The sequence below is a fragment of the Emydura macquarii genome, unplaced genomic scaffold (genome assembly GCF_026122565.2).
Source record: "Emydura macquarii macquarii isolate MOO-44397 ecotype Brisbane River unplaced genomic scaffold, CSIRO-AGI_Emac_v2 contig_2417, whole genome shotgun sequence".
NCBI classification, from domain to species: domain Eukaryota; kingdom Metazoa; phylum Chordata; order Testudines; family Chelidae; genus Emydura; species Emydura macquarii.
In genome coordinates, this window is record NW_027132554.1 from 1,293,485 (window position 1) to 1,312,085 (window position 18,601).

Genomic DNA, 18,601 nt, shown 5'->3' on the forward strand with positions numbered 1-18,601 from the left:
GCAGGGTGTTCCTGGGGCCAGGCTGGGGAGGGGCTGCTGAGATCACAGGGTGTGAAGAGAGTCCCGAACTTGGCTGGGCAGAAGGTGCTTGCAGGGAGGACCAGCCTGGGTCTCTGAGCCCCCCTCACACAGAGCGGGAGCTCCTCTCCAGGCCGCACCGGGGCAGCATGTCCTGCTGCCTGAACTCCGTAGGGTTTGCAGCTCCCGCTGCAGCTTTTGGCTGCTTGTTTTGTCGTTCCTGCTGAGGGAGGGTCGAGCCCTGTCATCTCCTGGAGCCTGCGGTCCTCTCAGCCACCTAGATCATCAGACGAGGGCCCTTGCTCCCCTGTGGACCCTCGTCATTCTCGGCCTGCCTGGGAGCTCTGTGTACATTATCAAGGGGTCGGTGAGCCTGCCCTGCCTTTCCTGGGGAAGGGCTTTGGGCAGGGGCACCTTTAGCAGCGGTTCATGGGTGCAATTGCACCCACAGAAACCCCACAGCAGAAGGTCCTGTCCCTCAGGGCTGGGCCCAGCTCCCCCCTCTGGGAGCTGTGGCCTAGCTCACAGGGTCACAGCGCCACTCAAATGTGGCCTGGCTGTCCCTCCAGGAGGGAAGGGCGGCTGGGCCAAACCTGCGAGTCGTTGCAACCCTGTGTGGCGGGTCAGGGAGGTGGGCCCAGCCCCCCAGGACAGGAGCTGCCACTCTGGGGTGAATGTGGGGCACGCACACGGCCCACTGGGATGAGGGTTGCTGTGCTGGGGCAAAGGTTGCCTCTGTGGGCAGTGAGGGCGAGGAGGAGATGGCAACGGCAGAGGAGGGCATCCGTTGAACCAGGAGGCTACGTCCGTCACAGGCTTTGGGTGAACATCCGCCCCATAAAAGGACAAACAGCGGAAGAGAGAGAGAGCCAGGAGCACTGGGCCTGGTGCAAGACTTAAGCCTGAACCAGAGGCCGTGAACCCAAGTCAGGCCAGGTATTAAAGCAGATGCTTACAGGTTCAGTGTCCGGTACATGACCTTGGCCAAGTTTTGCTAGTGCACTCGGCGCTCGATATTTAGGTAGCTATATTCCAGCTACATCTCAATCTCGTACAAGATAAGATGGTTTGAAAAACTAACGAACATACAGATGTTCTGTCCAGTATATCAGGAACAGGGGGAGGTAACAAACCAATGTTTGTCTCAGACTGTAAAGGTCGGGGTACGGGGCCTTACCCCTTTGTGCGGCCGAGGGGACAGCAGAAACTCCCTCTGCTGACTGAGCCATTCCGTGCCAGCGGGCACTCCTGTGTTAGTGGACCTGTAGTTCCTCTGGGATGCTAGGACTGTGCCGTGGGGCAATAAACCAGCAATAAACCACCAAACCGAGCCCGTGGGCTTTCTTTACGAGTAACACTGCGGTGTGCTGAATCAGCAGGCTGCCCTGTCTGCTAGCGCTAACAGTGGAGCTCCAAGGACAGACAGCACTGAGCAGTCTGAACAGCGTTACCCAGGCAACCACAGTCCAGCCTGCTACACTTAACACAGGACTCAGCAAACTCATTGCATGTCAGGGCCACCAAGCAGCAATGCCCCCAGGAGATGGGAACAACGTTCAATCCCTGCTGAGCCGGATTCATGCTGGGGACCTACCGGGACTGGTTCTGTCACTCACTGGCGGTGCCCTGGCGCATGCAGGCCCCGTGAGCACTTGTGGGACCCGCGGAGAGCCAGACTGATTCTGGAAAGAGGCGTTTATTAAATCGAGTTCTGCCCTTTTTGGCAGGGTCCCTTCTCGGGACACAGGCTGAATCTCCCACGCTCTGTCTGCCCCAGCCTGTTCTTAAAGGGGCAGCTCCCATTATCCAAAGTCAAATGCAATGGAGGGGTGCGGCTGCTTGGTGGTGGTGTCCCCCTGCAGAACGCTGAGCTGAGCAAAACTCACCAGGAAATGCGGGATTAGGGTTGTTCAGGCACCCTTAACACTGCCCTGTTTCAGCACTGCCCCAACACACCCCATTAACACACAGACCATCCCTCTGCCAATCCCACAGCTGCAGTAGCTGGGCCTGCTTGGTAAAGGTGTGTGGGTGCTGGGGGGTGGTGGTAGCCTGTGATACACTGGGGGTCAGACTACAGGATCCAGTGGCCCTGTCTGGCCTTAAACTCGATGACTGCCTGACACATCAGCTGTGCCCCATCAGCCCTGCTCAGGCACACCTCCCCAGCCATGTCCCTGACCCAGCCAGTGCATCCCCCCTCCAGCCTAGCCCCTCCCCACGACTGCACCCAGAGCCCTGCACTGCAAGCTGGGAACACCTCCCCCCGATGTCTTCATTCCCTCATACGCCAAAGTTTCTATTGCCGTTACCCCCCACCCCACCCATATCTTGCTTCACATGAGAGGGACGACTCTGTTACAATGCAGTGGAGTTCCTGCTCATCTTTCACCCCCTGCTTGGAGGAGGCGTTTGTGGCAGGGCTGGTGAGAAAAATCACAGACCGGATTTCTGTTCCCAACCACACAGGTGTATGTTGGAAGAAGGAACCTTTGAGCCCTGTCGAACAGCTGGGCCCCATCTCTGAGAAATCCGGAGGGGTCAGAGACCAATGTTTCTATGCCACACAGTACATGTTTCTCAGGCAGCCACGAACCCTCCTGTTCCCTGATTAATGTTCTTCCTACATTTATCAATAGCTTTCATGCAGTGTTGGGGTGCACTGGCAGAGCTTTGCGGTGCAGGAAGGTTGGGTTGCTGGGTAGTTAGGATGCACTGGCAGGGCTGGGGCTGCATGGTAGTTCGAATGCAGGAAAGCTGGGGCACACTGGCAAAGCTAGGGCATGCAGTATGTTGGGGGGCACTGGCAGACGTGGGGTGCAGGCAGGTTGGGGTTCACTGGCAGACATAGGGGTCCAGGCGGTTTGAGGTGTAAGAAGGTTGGGTGTAAGGTGCATGGGGTGCAGTGGCAGAGATAAGGTTACAGGGGAGTTGGATGGACTGCCGCAACGGGGGGCGCAGGAAGGCTGGGGTGCAGGGTGGTTGGGGTCCATTGGAGTCCCAGGTGTTGGGGTGAGGTGGAGGTACAGGGGGTTAGGGTGACTGGCAGAGCTGTGGGGTGCACAAAGGATGCTTTCTAACAAGCACATTTATTACAGAGAAAACATTAAAAACAAAAGTTCCTATGTGCATGCTAAAAGCTTACCAGAGGTCACCCCTCAGTCTCAGTAGGCCAAAGTCCTTCCAACCCTTCTCTAAGGATCGGGCCCTCCTTTGGACAGGGGGCCCTGTCCGTTTGCTGGATCTGAACAAAGGCCCTGAGTCAGTTTAATCTCAGGCTGTTTATGCAACAGTCTGCCGCTCTCTGGAGAATCCCGTCTGAGTTAGTATTTGCAGCCTCTCCTTGTGGTGGTGCCTCTCCAGAGGTGTTACACCCAGAGTGAATTTGACTAATCACTGCCCCTGGTTCTGAGTTCCTGGAGGGCCATTGTCCCTCCTCCCGCATGGAATTACAGATCCATAAACTGACCACATCATTTGTCTCCTGAGAACCTCTGGGGCGGAGCTCTCACAATCTCCTTCTTACCCTTGTTACTCCAAAACCTTCGGGTGTAAACCTGAGATCTGATCCTCCTGCTCCCACCTGGTTTCTAGGGACTGTGGGTGGTGTCCTTTTGTCCCTTAGGGGTTGGCTGCCCCAACGGCAGGTTGAGGTCCCCACGCCCGGAAGTATTACAAATAGCAATTCTTTGGACCAAAGGGAGAAACAAGGCAGGGCTGCCTCCCTATGAAGTGGCTTTCAGCCATGCATGGCTTTTAACAGCAGAGGGGTCAAGAAGAGAGACTCATAGACTCTAAGGTCAGGAGGGACCAATATGATCATCTAGTCTGACCTCCTGCACAACGCAGGCCACAGAACCTCACCCACCCTCTCCTGTAATAGATCCTGACCTATGACTGAGTTATTAAAGTCCTCAAAGCATGGTTTAAAGACTTTAAGGTACAGAGAATCCACCAGCAAGTGAGCCATGCCCCATGCTGTAGAGGAAGGCGAAAAACCCACAGGGCCTTTGCCAATCTGCCCTGGGGGAGAATTCCTTCCTGACCCCAAATATGGCGATCAGCTAAACCCTGAGCATGTGGGCAAGACTCACCAGCCAGACACCCAAGAAAGAATTATCTGTAATAACTCAGAACCCACCCATATAACATCCCTTCACAGGCCATTGGCATATCTACCACCAGTAGTCAAAGATCAGTCAATTGTCAAACTAGACTGTCCCATCATATCATCCACTCCATAAATTTATTGAGCTCAGTTTTGAAGCCGGTTAGGTTTTTTGCCCCCATTGCAACCATTGGAAGGCTGTTCCAGAACTTCACTCCTCTGATTGTTAGAAACCTGCATCTAATTTCAAGTCTAAACTTCCTGATGGCCAGTTTATGTCCATTAGTTCTTGTGTCCACATTGGTGCTGAACTTAAATAATTCCTCTCCCTCCCTGGTATTTATCCCTCTGATGTATTTACAGAGAGCAATCATATCTCCCCTCAGCCTTCTTTTGGTTAAGCTAAACAAGCCAAGCTCTTTGAGTCTCCTTTCATAAGGCCGTTTTTCTATTCCTCGGATCATCCTAGTAGCCCTTCTCTGCACCTGTTCCAGTTTGAATTCATCTTTTTTAAACATGGGGACCAGAACTGCACACAGTATTTCAGATGAGGTCTCCCCCAGCACCTTGTATAATGGTACTAATACCTCCCTATCTCTACTGGAAATATCTTGTCCGATGCATCCAAAGACCGCATTAGCTTTTTTCACGGCCACATCACATTGGCGGCTCATAATCATCCTGTGGTCAACCAATACACCCAGGTCCTTCTCTGCCTCTGTCACTTCCAACTGATGCATCCCCAGCTTATAGCAGAAATTCTTTTTATTAGTTCCTAAATGCATGACCTTGCACTTTCCGCCATTAAATTTCATCCTATTTCTATTACTCCAGTTTACAAGGTCATCCAGATCTTCCTGTATGATATCCCGAACCTTCTCTGTATTGGCAATACCTCCCAACTTTGTGTCATCCGCAAACTTTATTAGCACATTCCCACTTTTTGTGTCAAAGTCAGTAATAAAACGGTTAAATAAGATCGGTCCCAAGACCGATCCCTGAGGAACTCCACTAGTAACCTCTCTCTAGCCTGACTGTTCACCTTTCAGTATGATCCATTGTAGTCTCCCCTTTAACCAGTTCCTTATCCACCTTTCAGTTTTCATATTAATCCCCATCTTTTCCAATTTAACTAATAATTCCCCATGTGGAACCATATCAAATGCCTTACTGAAATCTAGGTAAATTAGATCTACTTCATTCCCTTTGTCTAAAAAGTCTGTTATCTTCTCAAAAAAGGAGATCAGGTTGGTTACACACAGTCCTTTCTAAGCAAGACCATTTATTCTTCTCAGTGAAAGCATTATAGAGAAAACAGCTAGAGAACAATAAAAGAACCTACACACATGCCCCAATAAGGCTACCAGCAGTCAGTCATGGGGCGTAGAGACCCCATGCTGGCCTGGTGACTAAGGAGTTAATGCAGCAACCGCCAGCCAGCATGGACTGGGATCCTCACAGCCGCTGGGAGAATACAAGAGCTGAGAGGCAGTGGGGCAGGGCTGCTGCCAGAGGAGCCAGCAGACTGGGGATAGAAAGTCCTGCCAGCAGGCTGATGAGAAGCCACCCACAGAAGGGACAACGGGATCTGTGGGCTGGAGAAGCCCAGAAAACCCAGGAAGGTGCTCAGGGCACAGCAGGAGGAGTTGCTGAAGCTTGATTCCACCTGCCTGGTTTAAGGGCCCTGAGCTGGAACCGAGCGCACGGGCTGGGCCTGGATTCCTCTACCCACCTCTCAGAGGGGTTTCTAGCTATACCAGGAGAAGGGCAGTTTTGTGGCGATAAGCTGTGTTAGCAACAGACTGCTTCGCTGCTCCAGCTAGATGGGCGAAACGCTCTGAGTGCATCCTGGGCCCCAGTCCGGCTTCCGGCCATCTTCTTGTAACCCGCGTGGCACACGGGTGTTTGGTGGGTGGCGGACACACCCCTCCGAGGGCTTACCCAGCCCTCTCTCCTTCAAGATTTCTGTGTGGTTCGACATCCCCGGGAAGCAACGTTTGCTCTAATAACCAGAGACTGCTTCATCTTCACAAGTGCCTTGGCCGGCAGCCGGGGGTGTTTGGATTGCGGGTCAGTCCAGCACAGCGAAAATGCCTGCCCACATCCGGGCAGCGTGTTGGAGGCGGTGACAGCCAGCTGTGTTTTAGCTTCGGGGGAAGGCTCCGGGCGACCAGGCTAAAGCATGGCTCCCCCTACGTTAGCCTGTGTGTGGATGGAGCTCGTCAGGGGTGTTATGCAATGAGCTGGACTAATGGGATTGAAACACCACCCCCCCCCGGCCCACCCAGTCAGGGCGCTCACGGCGGCCATGCCGCTGACCCAGCAGCTCTTCTGTCTTCCTCGCAGACGTACAGCGCTGGCGGCGGCCTGCGGGGCCCCACAGAGCTCTGGGAAAGGAGCCGCGGAGACCCGAGGAAGAGCCTGGAAAGGACTGGAAAGTAGGTGAGCGCTGTGCGTCCGCACATGTGTGTGCGCGAGTGTACGCGTGTGCTCATGTGTGTGTGTGTGCGCGCGCCTGTGTGCTGAACTCATCCATGCGGGGAGGGGTTGGGCGGAGGAGGGGTGCGTCCTGGGGGTGGGTTTGGGTGGATGAGGGGTACATCCTGGGGGATGGGGGAGGGGTTGGGTGGATGAGGGGTGCGTCCTAGGGGATGGGGGAGGGGTTGGGTGGATGGGGGTACATCCTGGGGGTGGGGGAGGGGTTGGGTAGATGAGGGGTGCGCCCTGGGGGTGGGGTAGGGTTTAGGGAGCTACGGGGCGGATGTGTCTATGGGGCTTTTGCTGTGCTGGGTGAGATGGGGGTCTGGGTCCCCATGGGGAGGAGTCAGGGCCAGGCCAGCCCCCTGAAGGGAGCTGAAAGCGGCAGCTCATCTCTCCGACCCGCACTGCCATGCGAGGGGCTGTGCCGGGGGCTGTAGTAGCCCCTGGCCGGGCTGTGGACGGCGTTTTTCATCATGGCCTCGGACGCTGGGTGCCTCCGTCTGAGGGAGCTCAGCTCGAGGCACCAGGCGTCCAGCTCCCACAGCCTGATGCCGTGACCTGCCGATGGGTCGGCATTCGGGCCGGAGGGTTTGTTTTCGTGAGTTTCTGCCCTGCCCCAGCAGGCTGTGCTGAGCTGGGAATCGGGCTGGGCCTGCTGCCTTCACTGTGGAGCCGGGGGTCTGGCTGGGCCATGCATGGGGGCTGTGGGGCTGCAGCACTCCAGGGCCTGGACTGTGGGGTGGGGGTGGAGGGACTTTTCTCCCACCCACCCACTTTGGAGACCCCGACGGAGAGCACACAGGGTGACTCTGGCTGTGCTTTGATTTCAGCTGGACGTAGCCGCTGCCATGGGGAGGGCTGGCTGGTGCTGCTGCATGGCTGTCCGAGTGGCCCTGGAGCTGACCCTGGCCAGCTGTGGTGAGGAAATGGGGGAGCAGTAGAATCACAGATTAGGGTTGGACGGGACCTCAGGAGGTATCTAGTCCAATCCCCTGCTCAAAGCAGGATCAACCTCAACTAAACGATCCCAGCCAGGGCTTTGTTAAGCCGGGCCTTAGAAACCTCTAAGGATGGAGATTCCCCCACCTCCCTAGGTAACCCATTCCAGTGCTTCACCACCCTCCCAGGGAAAACATTTTCCTAATATCCAACCTAGACCTCCCCCACTGCAACTTGAGACCATTGCTCCTTGTTCTGTCATCTGCCACCACTGAGAACAGCCCAGCTTCATCCTCCCTGGAGCCCCCTTTCACGTAGTTAAGGCTGCTATCAAATCCCCCCTCACTCTTCTCTTCTGCAGACTAAATAAGACCAGTTCTCTCAATCTTTCCTCATAAATCATGTGAAAACCCCCTCATCATTTTTGTTGCCCTCCACTGCACTCTCTCCAATTTGTCCACATCCTTTCTGTAGTGGGGGGCCCAAAACTGGGCACAATACTCCAGATGTGACCTCACCAATGCCAAATAGAGGGGAATAATCACTTCCCTCGATCTGCTGGCATTGCTCCTACTAATGCAGCCCAATATGCCATTAGCCTTCTTGGCAACAAGGACACACTGCTGACTCGTATCCAGCTTCTTGTCCATTGTAACCCACAAGTCCTTTTCTGCAGAACTGCTGCCTAGCCATCAGTCCCCAGTCTGTAGCTGTGCATGGGAGGCAGGGAGCTGAGAAACTGAACCTGCCCAGTCGACTTTCACCAGTCCGTCGTGCCTGGTCTCCTGAGTCTCCTAGGCAGCAGCTGCAGGGCTCTGAATCTGAGGAGCCATCCCTGGGCTGGGAGCGGACTCCTAGGCCTGCCCCACACGAGTTCTGATTTAACTGATAAGAGCTTTCCCGTCCTCTAGCGCCACACCTCGCAGGATCCACGAGCACCTGACAAGCTCCTGTTCGGGCGTCTGCCCGGCAAAGGCACCTGTGTGCCATGCACAGTGCAACAGCAGAGACCCAGGCAGCAGCGTCACCAGGCGAGCCAGCAGGGCGTGGTCTCCAGACCGAGCTGGCACCTCTGCTCTGTCTTGTATAGGATTTTCTCTGCCCTTCCTCACAGCAGCCCCTGAGCCTCTGACAAACAATAGCCTGTCTCGCTGGCTTGGCTGAGAAATCCCTTCATCCAGACTTTGCCTGGAGTTCCTGCGTTGTCCGAGCTGGCCTGTGCTGGGAGTCAGCACTGCAGACCTTGCAGTGTCTGTGCGTTGGGGGTCAGGGCGAGGGGGATGGGGCCTGGGAGGCAGACGCTCTGTGTTGGGTTGCAAACCCTCCCTTTTCTCTTGCTGTCCGGCAGTTTGGGGGCTGTGCCCCTCCGGCTGGGCACCCTACAGGAGCACGCTTTGCCTCTTTGTCCCGGCCAACGGGCCTGTCCTTTCCTGGAGCCAGGCCAGGGCCTTCTGCCACGAGAGAAAGGCAGAATTAATTGTCATCCCGGATTACAACAAGCAGGTAAGGGCCAGGCCCCGAGGTGTCTGCAGGGAAGGAGGGTTGGATGAGCTGGAGGGAAATACACATGGGCAGACTGTGCTCAGAGAGCTTCCCTCTGCACTAGGGGAGGAAGAATGGGCAGCTTGTGCCCTGGCCTGTTCCAGAGCGCAGTCCAATAGGCAGGAAGGGACCTGCTCAGCTGGGGTTAATCTGGGTCTCAATCAAGGAGAGCTGGTGATAGTGAGGGGCTGGGTTCATGCGCACCATCATCGAGGTCGTTCAGAGGCACAGCTGTTAAGGCTGCCGGGGAGCCATTACAATCAGTCAGTCTGAGCTGCTGCACTGCTGAGGCGGAGAACCAGACCACGGCTCCTGGAGCATGCGTCAATGGCAGAGTTAGGTTCAGGGCTCAGGTCGGTTGTTAGTGTTGGGCGCAGGGCTCATATTAGCCACCAGGCAGCTGCAAAGCGGCCCCTGCTGCACAGCCCCAATACAAGGGCCTGCTGCATTGCTGTACCACCCACTCCTGCTCCCCCACCTGGTTCCCGCCCCGCCCCGCTCAGCTCGCTAGTGCAGGAGGCGGATACGCAGCACCTGTCAGAACCACCGGCCTTTCTAGCTTCGTTTCCCTTTGCATCTGTTGGTGCAGATTTTCCTGACGGCGCTCACAGACAGTGCAGGGGGGCCCAGATCTCAGTACTGGGTGGGGCTGGCCCAGCTCGGAGGATCGGCTGAGCTTACCTGGGTGGATGGCACACCGATCTCAAAGAGCTGGTACAGGTAGGAGAAGGAACCTTACCTGTGGGTTCCAGAACACCTTTAACCCACTGATCAGAACTGAGATTGGGGCATTGCAGAGTCCTGGTTCTCTCCCTCCAGGGCTTCTGCAGCTCCTTTCCTTGGGTAGCAGATGGCGTGAGCCCTGGGGTCCCTGGGAGGGGGATATGATGCGAATGAAGGGGCTGGCTTGTTTGTCACATACCCATTAGCTCAGACAGAGCCCACTTGGTCTCTGTGGATGTCCTGGGGCATTGTGAGACTCCAGAAGCCCCTGTCCCACAGTTCCTAGCAGCAGCCTCACCCAGGAGCAGGGGCCTTTGGGTAATTTCCAGAGGGAAGGTCCAAGGATTGCATGAGTGGGCTGGAGCTGGGAGGTTTGGCTGAACTGAAGCAGTTGCAATGCTGCCTCTGTGCTGGGGTGGAGCCAGTTGCGTGCACCGGCTGAGCCAGGCCTGGCAGCATGGCTCCCAGCTGGTACAAATGGCCCTAGAGAACCAGGCTTTGCACACAGGGGCTTAACTGCAGTGCCCTTGCATCTCACGTAGGCAGGATCCTGTGGGTCCTAGGCCTTGTTCTCAGCTTCCTCAAGACACACTTGCCTTGGTGATCTCTCCCAGACAGAGAGTCCCTCTGTGTCTGCCACCTCCTGTTCTTCTCTCCTGCCCTCTGGATTGGAAGTTGTCCAGGTGCTGCTTCCTGCCCCAGCTGTCTGACTTGCGCTGCTGTTAGGATCAGGTTGCTGCATGCCCAGCAGCAATAGCAAGGGGCTTTCCCAGCACCACCAGGTCCTTTGTGCACATATGTGCCTGCCTTGTTCTACAGGCAGATGGTCTGACGGATGAAGTGCCTGGGCGAAGGACCAGCTCTCAGGAGGCTCCACTCCTAGCATCTGGGAACTTTGGGACGCAAAGGGGCCTTTCCCCAAGTCAGGCTTTACTAAATACAGGGAGCTGGCCTTCATTTGCCCCACAACAGCAGCAAAAGATATAACCTGTCAGTTCATGGTGCACTGAACACGCCTGAATTATACATGAGCCTCCTGACCCGTCAGAGCTGCTAGCACCTCCCGGAGAGGCAGGGCCCCGCCCCTGCTGTGAACATTTCACTGTGAAGAGCAAACTCGAAGGATTCCTCTCCCTTGGTAGCTGATTTCCTTTGGGATCCAGTAAAACGTGGCTATTGGGGAGAGGGTAAGGAGATACCCTGCTGTGTCCTTAACAAATGTCCGGAGACGTTTCCCTTGGGGCATCTGTGGATGGCTGCACTGTCAGGCCCAAAGCTGAAGCAGTGCAACTTCAGTTATGGGCCCCTACCCAGCACAGGGGTGCCTAGGGTGGACACGGACACAAAGGGCCCAGCTCTCTCCTGGGCTGGACTCCAGCTCTCTGTACACCTACAGTCCTGTAGCAGCCCCATCGCCGTATCATGCCCCTCGTGTGCTGGAGCTAGTGGGATGTCATGCACTTCCATTCACCCCAGCTGCCTGGTCTGCTGACAGGAGAGGGCAACTCCTTGACAAGTGCCCTGGAGGGGAAAAGCCGCAGGGGAGAGCCCTCTGCCGACTGCTCTCTATATTGCCAGGATTTCACAGCCCTTATTGCTAAGCACAGACTGAAGACAGTCAAGTATAGCTGAGATGCCTCAGTAGGTCACAGCTGAGACTGAAGCCCAGGTCAAATACAACAAACCAACTCCTTGCTCAGTCACGCTGCCTTTAAGATAAGTGTACCCAATCCCCTCTATAATCCCTGCGTGAGCCACCAGTTGACTCTCCCCTCCTAGAGCAGGCAGAGAACCCAGGAGCACTCGGCTGGTCTACCAAACGCTTGGGTAAGGCAGTGTGTGTCACCTCCCGCTTTAGTGGCCGGTCTATAACACAGATTCCTGCCACCCAGCCGGGTCACAGCCCCGGGCAGGGGCAAAAATCCAAACCTTGCTGATGGCCCGTGTGCCCAGGGTTGTCTGGTTGCAGAAGATGCAATTGTTTTTTCCACTTTTCTTTTTTACACACCTGGATTTGAATTCACCCAATGAGAGAACATCCTCAGCACTTGCTTTTACAGTTGCAGACCCCTGCAGTTACAGTCCGACGTGCTACAAAACACTGGCGTCCCCCATGATGGTTGCATGTGACGCGCACTGGCATGTCTGGAGGTTGGAGGGCAATGGCTTGTCAGCACCCTGGCCCTTTATCTCTGTTTGGGACAGTCACTCAGCTCTGCTCTTTCTATGAGCAGCTCCAGGAGCCCCTTGCTTTTACAGGGTCGAGTACAAACTTGAAGGCTTGGGGGAAGCATGTTTCATTCTGATTTGTGCACGTTCTTTGCATGGTAGGGAGTCCATGGCCATCTGTTCCGTTTCCTCTTGCGGCTCCTCTGGGGTGACTACCAAAGTGCAGACAATCCCAGCCTCTAGTTCTGCCTAATCCCCTCCCTCCGCCCCCCATCCTCCCGGGGTTTCTGTGCCTTTTGTCTCCCAGGAATTGGTTGTGGAGCCACCCCAAGGGCAAACACTGCGTGCAGCTTCTGGGCTTCTACCTCAACCAGTGGAGAGACTGGGACTGCAACAGCACCAGCTCCTTCATCTGTGAGATGCCAGCGGCAGGTATGGGGAACACCTGAGTAATGGCTGGATGGACAAGCAGGTAACGTCAGGGAAATCTTCCCAGCACTGACAGATGGAGAGCTCTGGGGCCCCTGCAATCCTGGGGCCACATGCCTGGGTGGAAGAGCTGATGAGTGGCTTTGGTAGATGAGTAGCTTTCTCTCCAGAACCACAGATGTAGAAGGACAGACAGATGGACAAAACTGGTGAACTCCCACTTTTCAGAGTCACGCCACGTTGTATGGACAGCTTTGGGGAAGGACCCACAGACATGGACAGACAGAGTGCTTTGGGGAGCCCTCTTTGGAGCCACAGCTACAGACAGATGGACAAAGAGCTTAGGGGACTAGTCCCTGGAGCGGCAGGGAGAGTAGGGCCTGGCTGGGTTGGGGAAAGCCCGGTCTGGCTCAGGGACAATATCCCCTGCAATTAGTGTCTGATCTCTTTCTCTCCTAGACGCCTTCCCCAGCTCCGTGAGGGCTCTGCATTTCCGCTCCCATTGCTACACCTTCCACTTCCCTGCTCTCTGGAGAGTGAGGACTTGGCCACAGGCTTTGGCTTTTTGCAAGCAGTCTGGGGGGAGCTTAGCAAGTGTCCAGAGTGAAGAAGAGAACGCCTTCCTGTCGGGTAAGGGCCCTGGGGGGGGACCCCCTTCTGCTGAGAACACGGTGAACGAAGGTATCCAATGGGCAGTAAGCAGAGGGAAGAAGGAGCTCTGCAGTCTCAGGGCTTGTCTGAATGGGGAAGCTGTTGTACAATCGGTTTGGGTGTGAATTTAAAGCACAGTAGCTGTTCCATGCTAGTTCCCCAGGTGGACGCTCTTATTGTGCACGTCGGCTTCATCCACCTCCACAGTGACGTAAGCTAAAGTGCACAAAGGCACTCTGGGGGTGTGTCTACCCTGCAGTCAGAGGCGTGACTGCAGCTCAGGCAGACGGACCCGGGCTAGCTTTATAGCAGTGAACATGCAGCGGCACAGACCCCAACTGGCCTAGCAACACGAGTACAGGCCCAGGGTTCCAGGTGGGCTTGACCAGCCTGCACTACCGCCTCTTCATGCTCTATATTTAGCCACACTAGTTAGATAAATGCAAGCTGGGACATGCCATCACCCCTCCAGTTGCAATGTAGACAGACCCTTCGTGCAGAATAAGACTGCCCGTCTAGGGAGCTATTGCACAATAGCTAATCCAGGCTGTTTCCCCCTGATATCAGCACATGCCGATACTGCTAGGTAAGAAGAGAGGCCCTGGACAGAGAGGTAACACCTAAAGGGCTGTGGGATTTGTCCTGATTGGAAAGACCAATGGCTGGGCAGGACAAGGGCTGATTCCTGATGCTTAAAAGCAAGGCAGCCCGGCAGGAGAGCTGTGTGCGTGGCTAGGATTGGATTTGTCAGTTTCTCTCTGTGCCATGTGGGTTGTCCTTTCATTCTAACTCCTGTCACTGCAGAGGCACTTCTGCTGCCTGACTCTCTGCTCCTTGCCCTGGCTGTCAGTCAGTGCTGCACTGCAGGAGTTACGTTTGCCCAGCACTACCACAACACCAGCATCTGTTCCAGTCTCTGATCTGGGTCACCTCTTTGTGTAGCTGGCACCCGGCAGGGAGGAAGGATGAGAGGCGGGCGGCAGAAAGGAAGGACGGGACAATGATCTGGGTGCTTGGCTGGGACCCAGGAGACCCCAGGTTCAGTTCCCTGAACTCTTGGGCAAGTCGCTTGGGACCAGACTGACAAAGGTGTTTGGGCAGAGAGGTGCCTGCTGGGATGAACCGAGCAGGTTAGGTGCCGCAATCCCATCTTATCTGCTTCTGTAGGTGCCTAAATACCTTGGGAAATCTGGGCCTCTGTTCCCCATCTGTACAATGGGAATAGCAGCCCTGCCCTGCCCCGCCCCGCAGGGATGTGTGAGGAGCCCGAGGCGCGCAGACACTGCTGCGATGGGGGTCATGCTGGTACCAAGGCAGAGGGAGGCTTATTTCCGTCCAGTTACATTTTCCAATCTGGTTTGTCTCGGTGGTTTGTAAGGGACTCAGCGAGGCAAGGCTGGTGGCCCTTTCGCTGAAGCGCGGTGTTGGGCTGACGTGGTAGAGGGCAGGATCTGGCCGGGGTGCGCTGGTGGCATTCAGCGATGGCTGTGGGCATTGCGTGTCTTCTAGATGCTGTTCCTGCAGATGGCTGGCACATGTGGATTGGGCTGCAGTTCAGCACGGCCTGGCGATGGAGCGATGCCTCCTCCCTTGTCTACCACAAGTGGCATCCTGGTATGTGTTCCCCCACTGGGCTTCCAGGGGGTCTCTCCTTAGCAGAACACAAAATGCCTCTCAGACCCGCTGGCCCTGCCCCTCTGCCATGGACGCTGTGTTGAGATGCCCCCCACTCCTGCTCTGCTCCCAAAGCGCCGGAGACGTACCTCAGCCAGGACCGGCAGCACCTGTGCTGCTCCAGGGCAGGACGCCCCCATCCCGCTGCTCCATGACAGCTTTGGGATACGGACACCCCTCCAGGAGGGGTTACAACGGCCTCACCGAACCCTCCGTCACCAAGTCCCAGAGACGGGAGCTGTGTGAGCTCACCCCACAGCGCCCCCCATCCCACAGCTCCTGCTCTTGCTTAGGTGCCGTGCAGTCTTGACTGCGGTTTCTGGCCAGTAGAAGAGACTCCATGGTCCTTAGCAAACCTAGCTTCCTTGTCTCTTGAAGCAGCCGTGGCTAATTTGCCTGGCCAGTGTGCAGTGATGGCTCTCCACCCATCTGACCTTTCTCGACACGGGACGTGGGAAACAAGAGGGTGTGACGCACAACCCCTTACCACAGCCACTGGCTTCTTCTGCAAATACAGCCACGGTGAGTGGGATGCAGGTTCGCGCCACCAGGTGACCTGAGCACACAAGGAGGGATGGGGGGGCTATCACCCTAGGGCCAGGGCTGCCCGGGATCCCCTACCTATACCTGTTGCCCTGCACAGGGCACGCTTGGGCCTGTGGTCGGGTTTCCAGTAAGTGACAGCCTGCTGGGGCCGCATGTCTGGGCTGCGTAGGTAAAACAGGAATTCTTGTTCCAAGAAGATGGGTTTTTTTTCTTACCCCAGTGAAAGCTGAGGGTGATCTGAGGACATGGGAACTCTGTGCTGTGAGAACTGGAGCTCTGCCTGTGGCTTGTTCACGTGCCAGGAGGCTGACAGGTTCTGGGCACAGCTGGAGTAGGATACGTGCCCATGCTGTTTGCCAGTGACCATGTCTTTTTTTTATGGGGAAACTCATGAGAACATAGGACTGGATGGGATCTCTGGGAGCCTCAGCTCCAGTCACTGCTATCGCAGGCAACCCTGTCATGTCTCCCCACCCGCCTGGCAAAGCCGGAGGCGATGGGATGTTTGCCCTATCTGAACATGACGATTGTTGGGTTTGTTTGGCGGGGACTGGCTGGCCCATGGCACTGACAGTGGGGTCCAGAGACTTCCACCTCCACGTCATGGGCTCCAGCCTGGCCGGGTGAGCCGGGCAGCGAAGTGCAGTTCTCGTCTGCTGGGTGGCAGGTGGACTTTGTACAATAAGATGCTGGTGTCAGGCCGAGGCCGAGGGCCGAAGTCTCCTACCCCTCACTCAGAAGCACCATTCAGCCCCTTGTTAGCAGCCGCTGCAGACAGGCCAGTCACTGAGCTCCCCTTTCTCCCCGGCAGGGGGTCTCCAGGGGAGGTCCAGGGGTAAGGGAAGCTTGCTGTGCTGCTGGGTGTGCTTTTGCTGTGCTTTGATCTCAGTCTCCTGGCTGGCAGCCGCTGGACAAGGTGCAGAGAGACTCTGTCTGGTCCCTGTGCTGTTCCCTCCCGGGCACTGGCTGCTGACGAGAACATTGCTGTTAGCCTCGCACACAGCCCAGGCCCCGCTTAGCTCCATTAGTGACCCAGCTCCCTGGAAAGCGGGGAGAGCTTCAGAATGCAGCCTGCAGCTAACACAGTGTGTACTCCATTGTCAGGTCCCTGCAGGCCCCCGGCTCCCACCGAGTTCCCCCTTCCCGGCGGGATGGGCCCATATGCCACGGCCGACGTCGTTTTCTCCTTACCCCGCTATTCTGCGTGCACTGTGAGGCTGACGAAGGCTTACACCAGGACAGCTCTCCTCCAGCTGAGCCTAGAGTCCAACGCCACCCATGTGTACGGCAGCGTGACTGCTGAATTCACCGGGGCCTCGGTGCAGAAGGAGTTATCTCCAGTGCCCTTTTCCGGTGGGCTCAGTACCTGGGGATTCATCACTTTCCCGGCTGGCATGATTGGCTTCTTCAACCACCAGGAGCATTTCCGCGTGTTCAGTGACTGGGCCATCTCCTTTGCTAACCTGGGCTCCTTGCTGATCTCTGGGGTGACTGTGGTTAACGCATCTCAAGGTAAACACACGCGTTGGGGCCTGTGTTAGACACGGAAATCTGAGTTCATCGGTTCCAATCAGACCTCGGCCAGGAGTCATCTTGGGGGGCTGTGTGAAGTGAATTAATTGGTGGTCTCTGCCCATTGCCTAGTGTCCATAGCACAAACTCACCGGTGCAGCCAGCACTGATTTGTTTGGTGCGGACTGGCTGGCCCGTGGCGCTGACAGCAGGGTACGGAGACTTTCACCTCCGGGCCATGCCAGTGGTGCAGTGCAACGCAGTTCTCTGTTGGGTAGTCCAGAGAGCAGAGGGCCAACAGCAGTCTGGGCCACAGACACAAACTGTCTCTCTCTCCCCTCCAGGGCAGGTTGAGGGGGGCAGTTAGTCTAGGCGGAGCCTGGACCACTGTTGCCCATGCTGTGCTTGTGCCGGCTGAAGGGGGTCAGTTCCCAAGGCTTTCAGTCTGGTATTTCCATCAGCACCAATACACAGGTGTGTGCAGGGTGCAATGGAGTGGGAGAGTCCCACTGGCCCTGCTGGCTGCTACTCTCCCCACCGCTCCAAGGATACGTCCCAGGCGCCTGCCTGCTGTGGTTTTACTCTACACTCAGCAAAAGCTAAATGTTGGAGCCAGTCGATACATTGGGGTCCCTGTGGGGCTGTGCTGCCTGCCCCGCTGGGGGGCATGGGGCGTGGCGAGCGGCTTACAGAGAGGACAGTGGAGCTGCATGCCTTCTGCCCAGGGTGTGGGAGGCTGGCTTCTGTGGCAGGTCCCCTCGGAACAGTGTTGGTGCAAACAGACCCTCCTTAGTCAGCAGATCCCCAGGAGTGGCAAGGGGCAGAGCTGTCCCCACCTGCAGATATTAGGGTCCCATCCCACCGCTCAGGGTCTGAGGTCCCAGCCCCCCCGGTGTGTCAGGGTCCCAGCTTCCTCCCCCCTCACCGGGTGTCTCAGGGTCCCAGCCTCTCCTCAGGGGTACCTGGGTGAGCAGCCGCTCTGTCTGGCCAGGGGGGATGGGCAGCCCTCTCCAGCACCAGCGGGCAATAGATGTTCTGCAGCCGCTGGCCGTCGCTCTCCTAGTACACCACGTCCCAGGCACGCCTGAGTGTCGCCCTGCATGCACGATGCTCACTAGTGAGCGACGTGAGGTTTTAGATGTTTGTCCTGGCGCGCCTGGAATGGGGAACTGAGTCCCAGCCGAGGAGCCACCTCCTGCCCACCAGGGGAGCCATGCGGCCTCACTGGGCTTGCGTGGCGATAACTGATGACACCCGCTAGGCCTGCTGATCCTTTATGGCCAGTGGGGGGTGGGAAGGATGGAGCCCAGCGTGAGTCTTAGATGCCACACTGGCATTAGGAACCTCCTTCCCTGCCATTGCCGGGCCTCGGACCCTGCTGTTCTCTGCCCGTGGCACGTCATGGTGACGTCTCCTGACAGCTGTAACCCTTTGGTCTCAGTTCGGTGGTTGGGTATGGGGTGGCTGTGGTGGCCTGTCAGATACAGGCGGTCAGTGGTCCCTTCTGGCCTCAAAACCTGTGCTTTGGCTGTGTGATCTGGAGCCAGAGACAATAAACAAGGGAAGCCTCCGCCATCCGCCCTGGCTGGTGTTCTCCTGAGGGTGCCACCGATGAGCAGGGGACACTGAGCAAAATGGGCTGCTCCCCCGTGCCCAGCAGCGGCGCAGTGAGTGGCAGGGGTGGCAGAAGGGCAACGCTCAGGTCTTGGAGGTGTTGTGCTTGGAGAGTGACAGCCGGTGGTTGCAGAACCCCTCGCGCCCGCTGGTGTTGGAGAGGGCTGCTGAGCCAGCCCTGCCCACATGGAGTGG

The 18,601-nt window shown here is 56.6% G+C and overlaps 1 protein-coding gene across 1 annotated transcript; it reads left to right on the forward strand.

Annotated features, from left to right (window-relative positions):
- Positions 1-6,434: 6,434 nt before the first annotated feature.
- Positions 6,435-17,083, forward strand: LOC137161950 (macrophage mannose receptor 1-like). The gene is made up of 9 exons (XM_067561440.1): positions 6,435-6,564; positions 8,895-9,049; positions 9,328-9,441; positions 9,678-9,808; positions 12,288-12,412; positions 12,869-13,039; positions 14,570-14,674; positions 15,113-15,256; positions 16,385-17,083. The coding sequence occupies exons 1-9, from the start codon at positions 6,435-6,437 to the stop codon at positions 16,819-16,821; spliced, it is 1,512 nt and encodes a 503-aa protein (XP_067417541.1). The 3' UTR covers positions 16,822-17,083.
- The last annotated feature ends 1,518 nt before the right edge of the window (positions 17,084-18,601 follow it).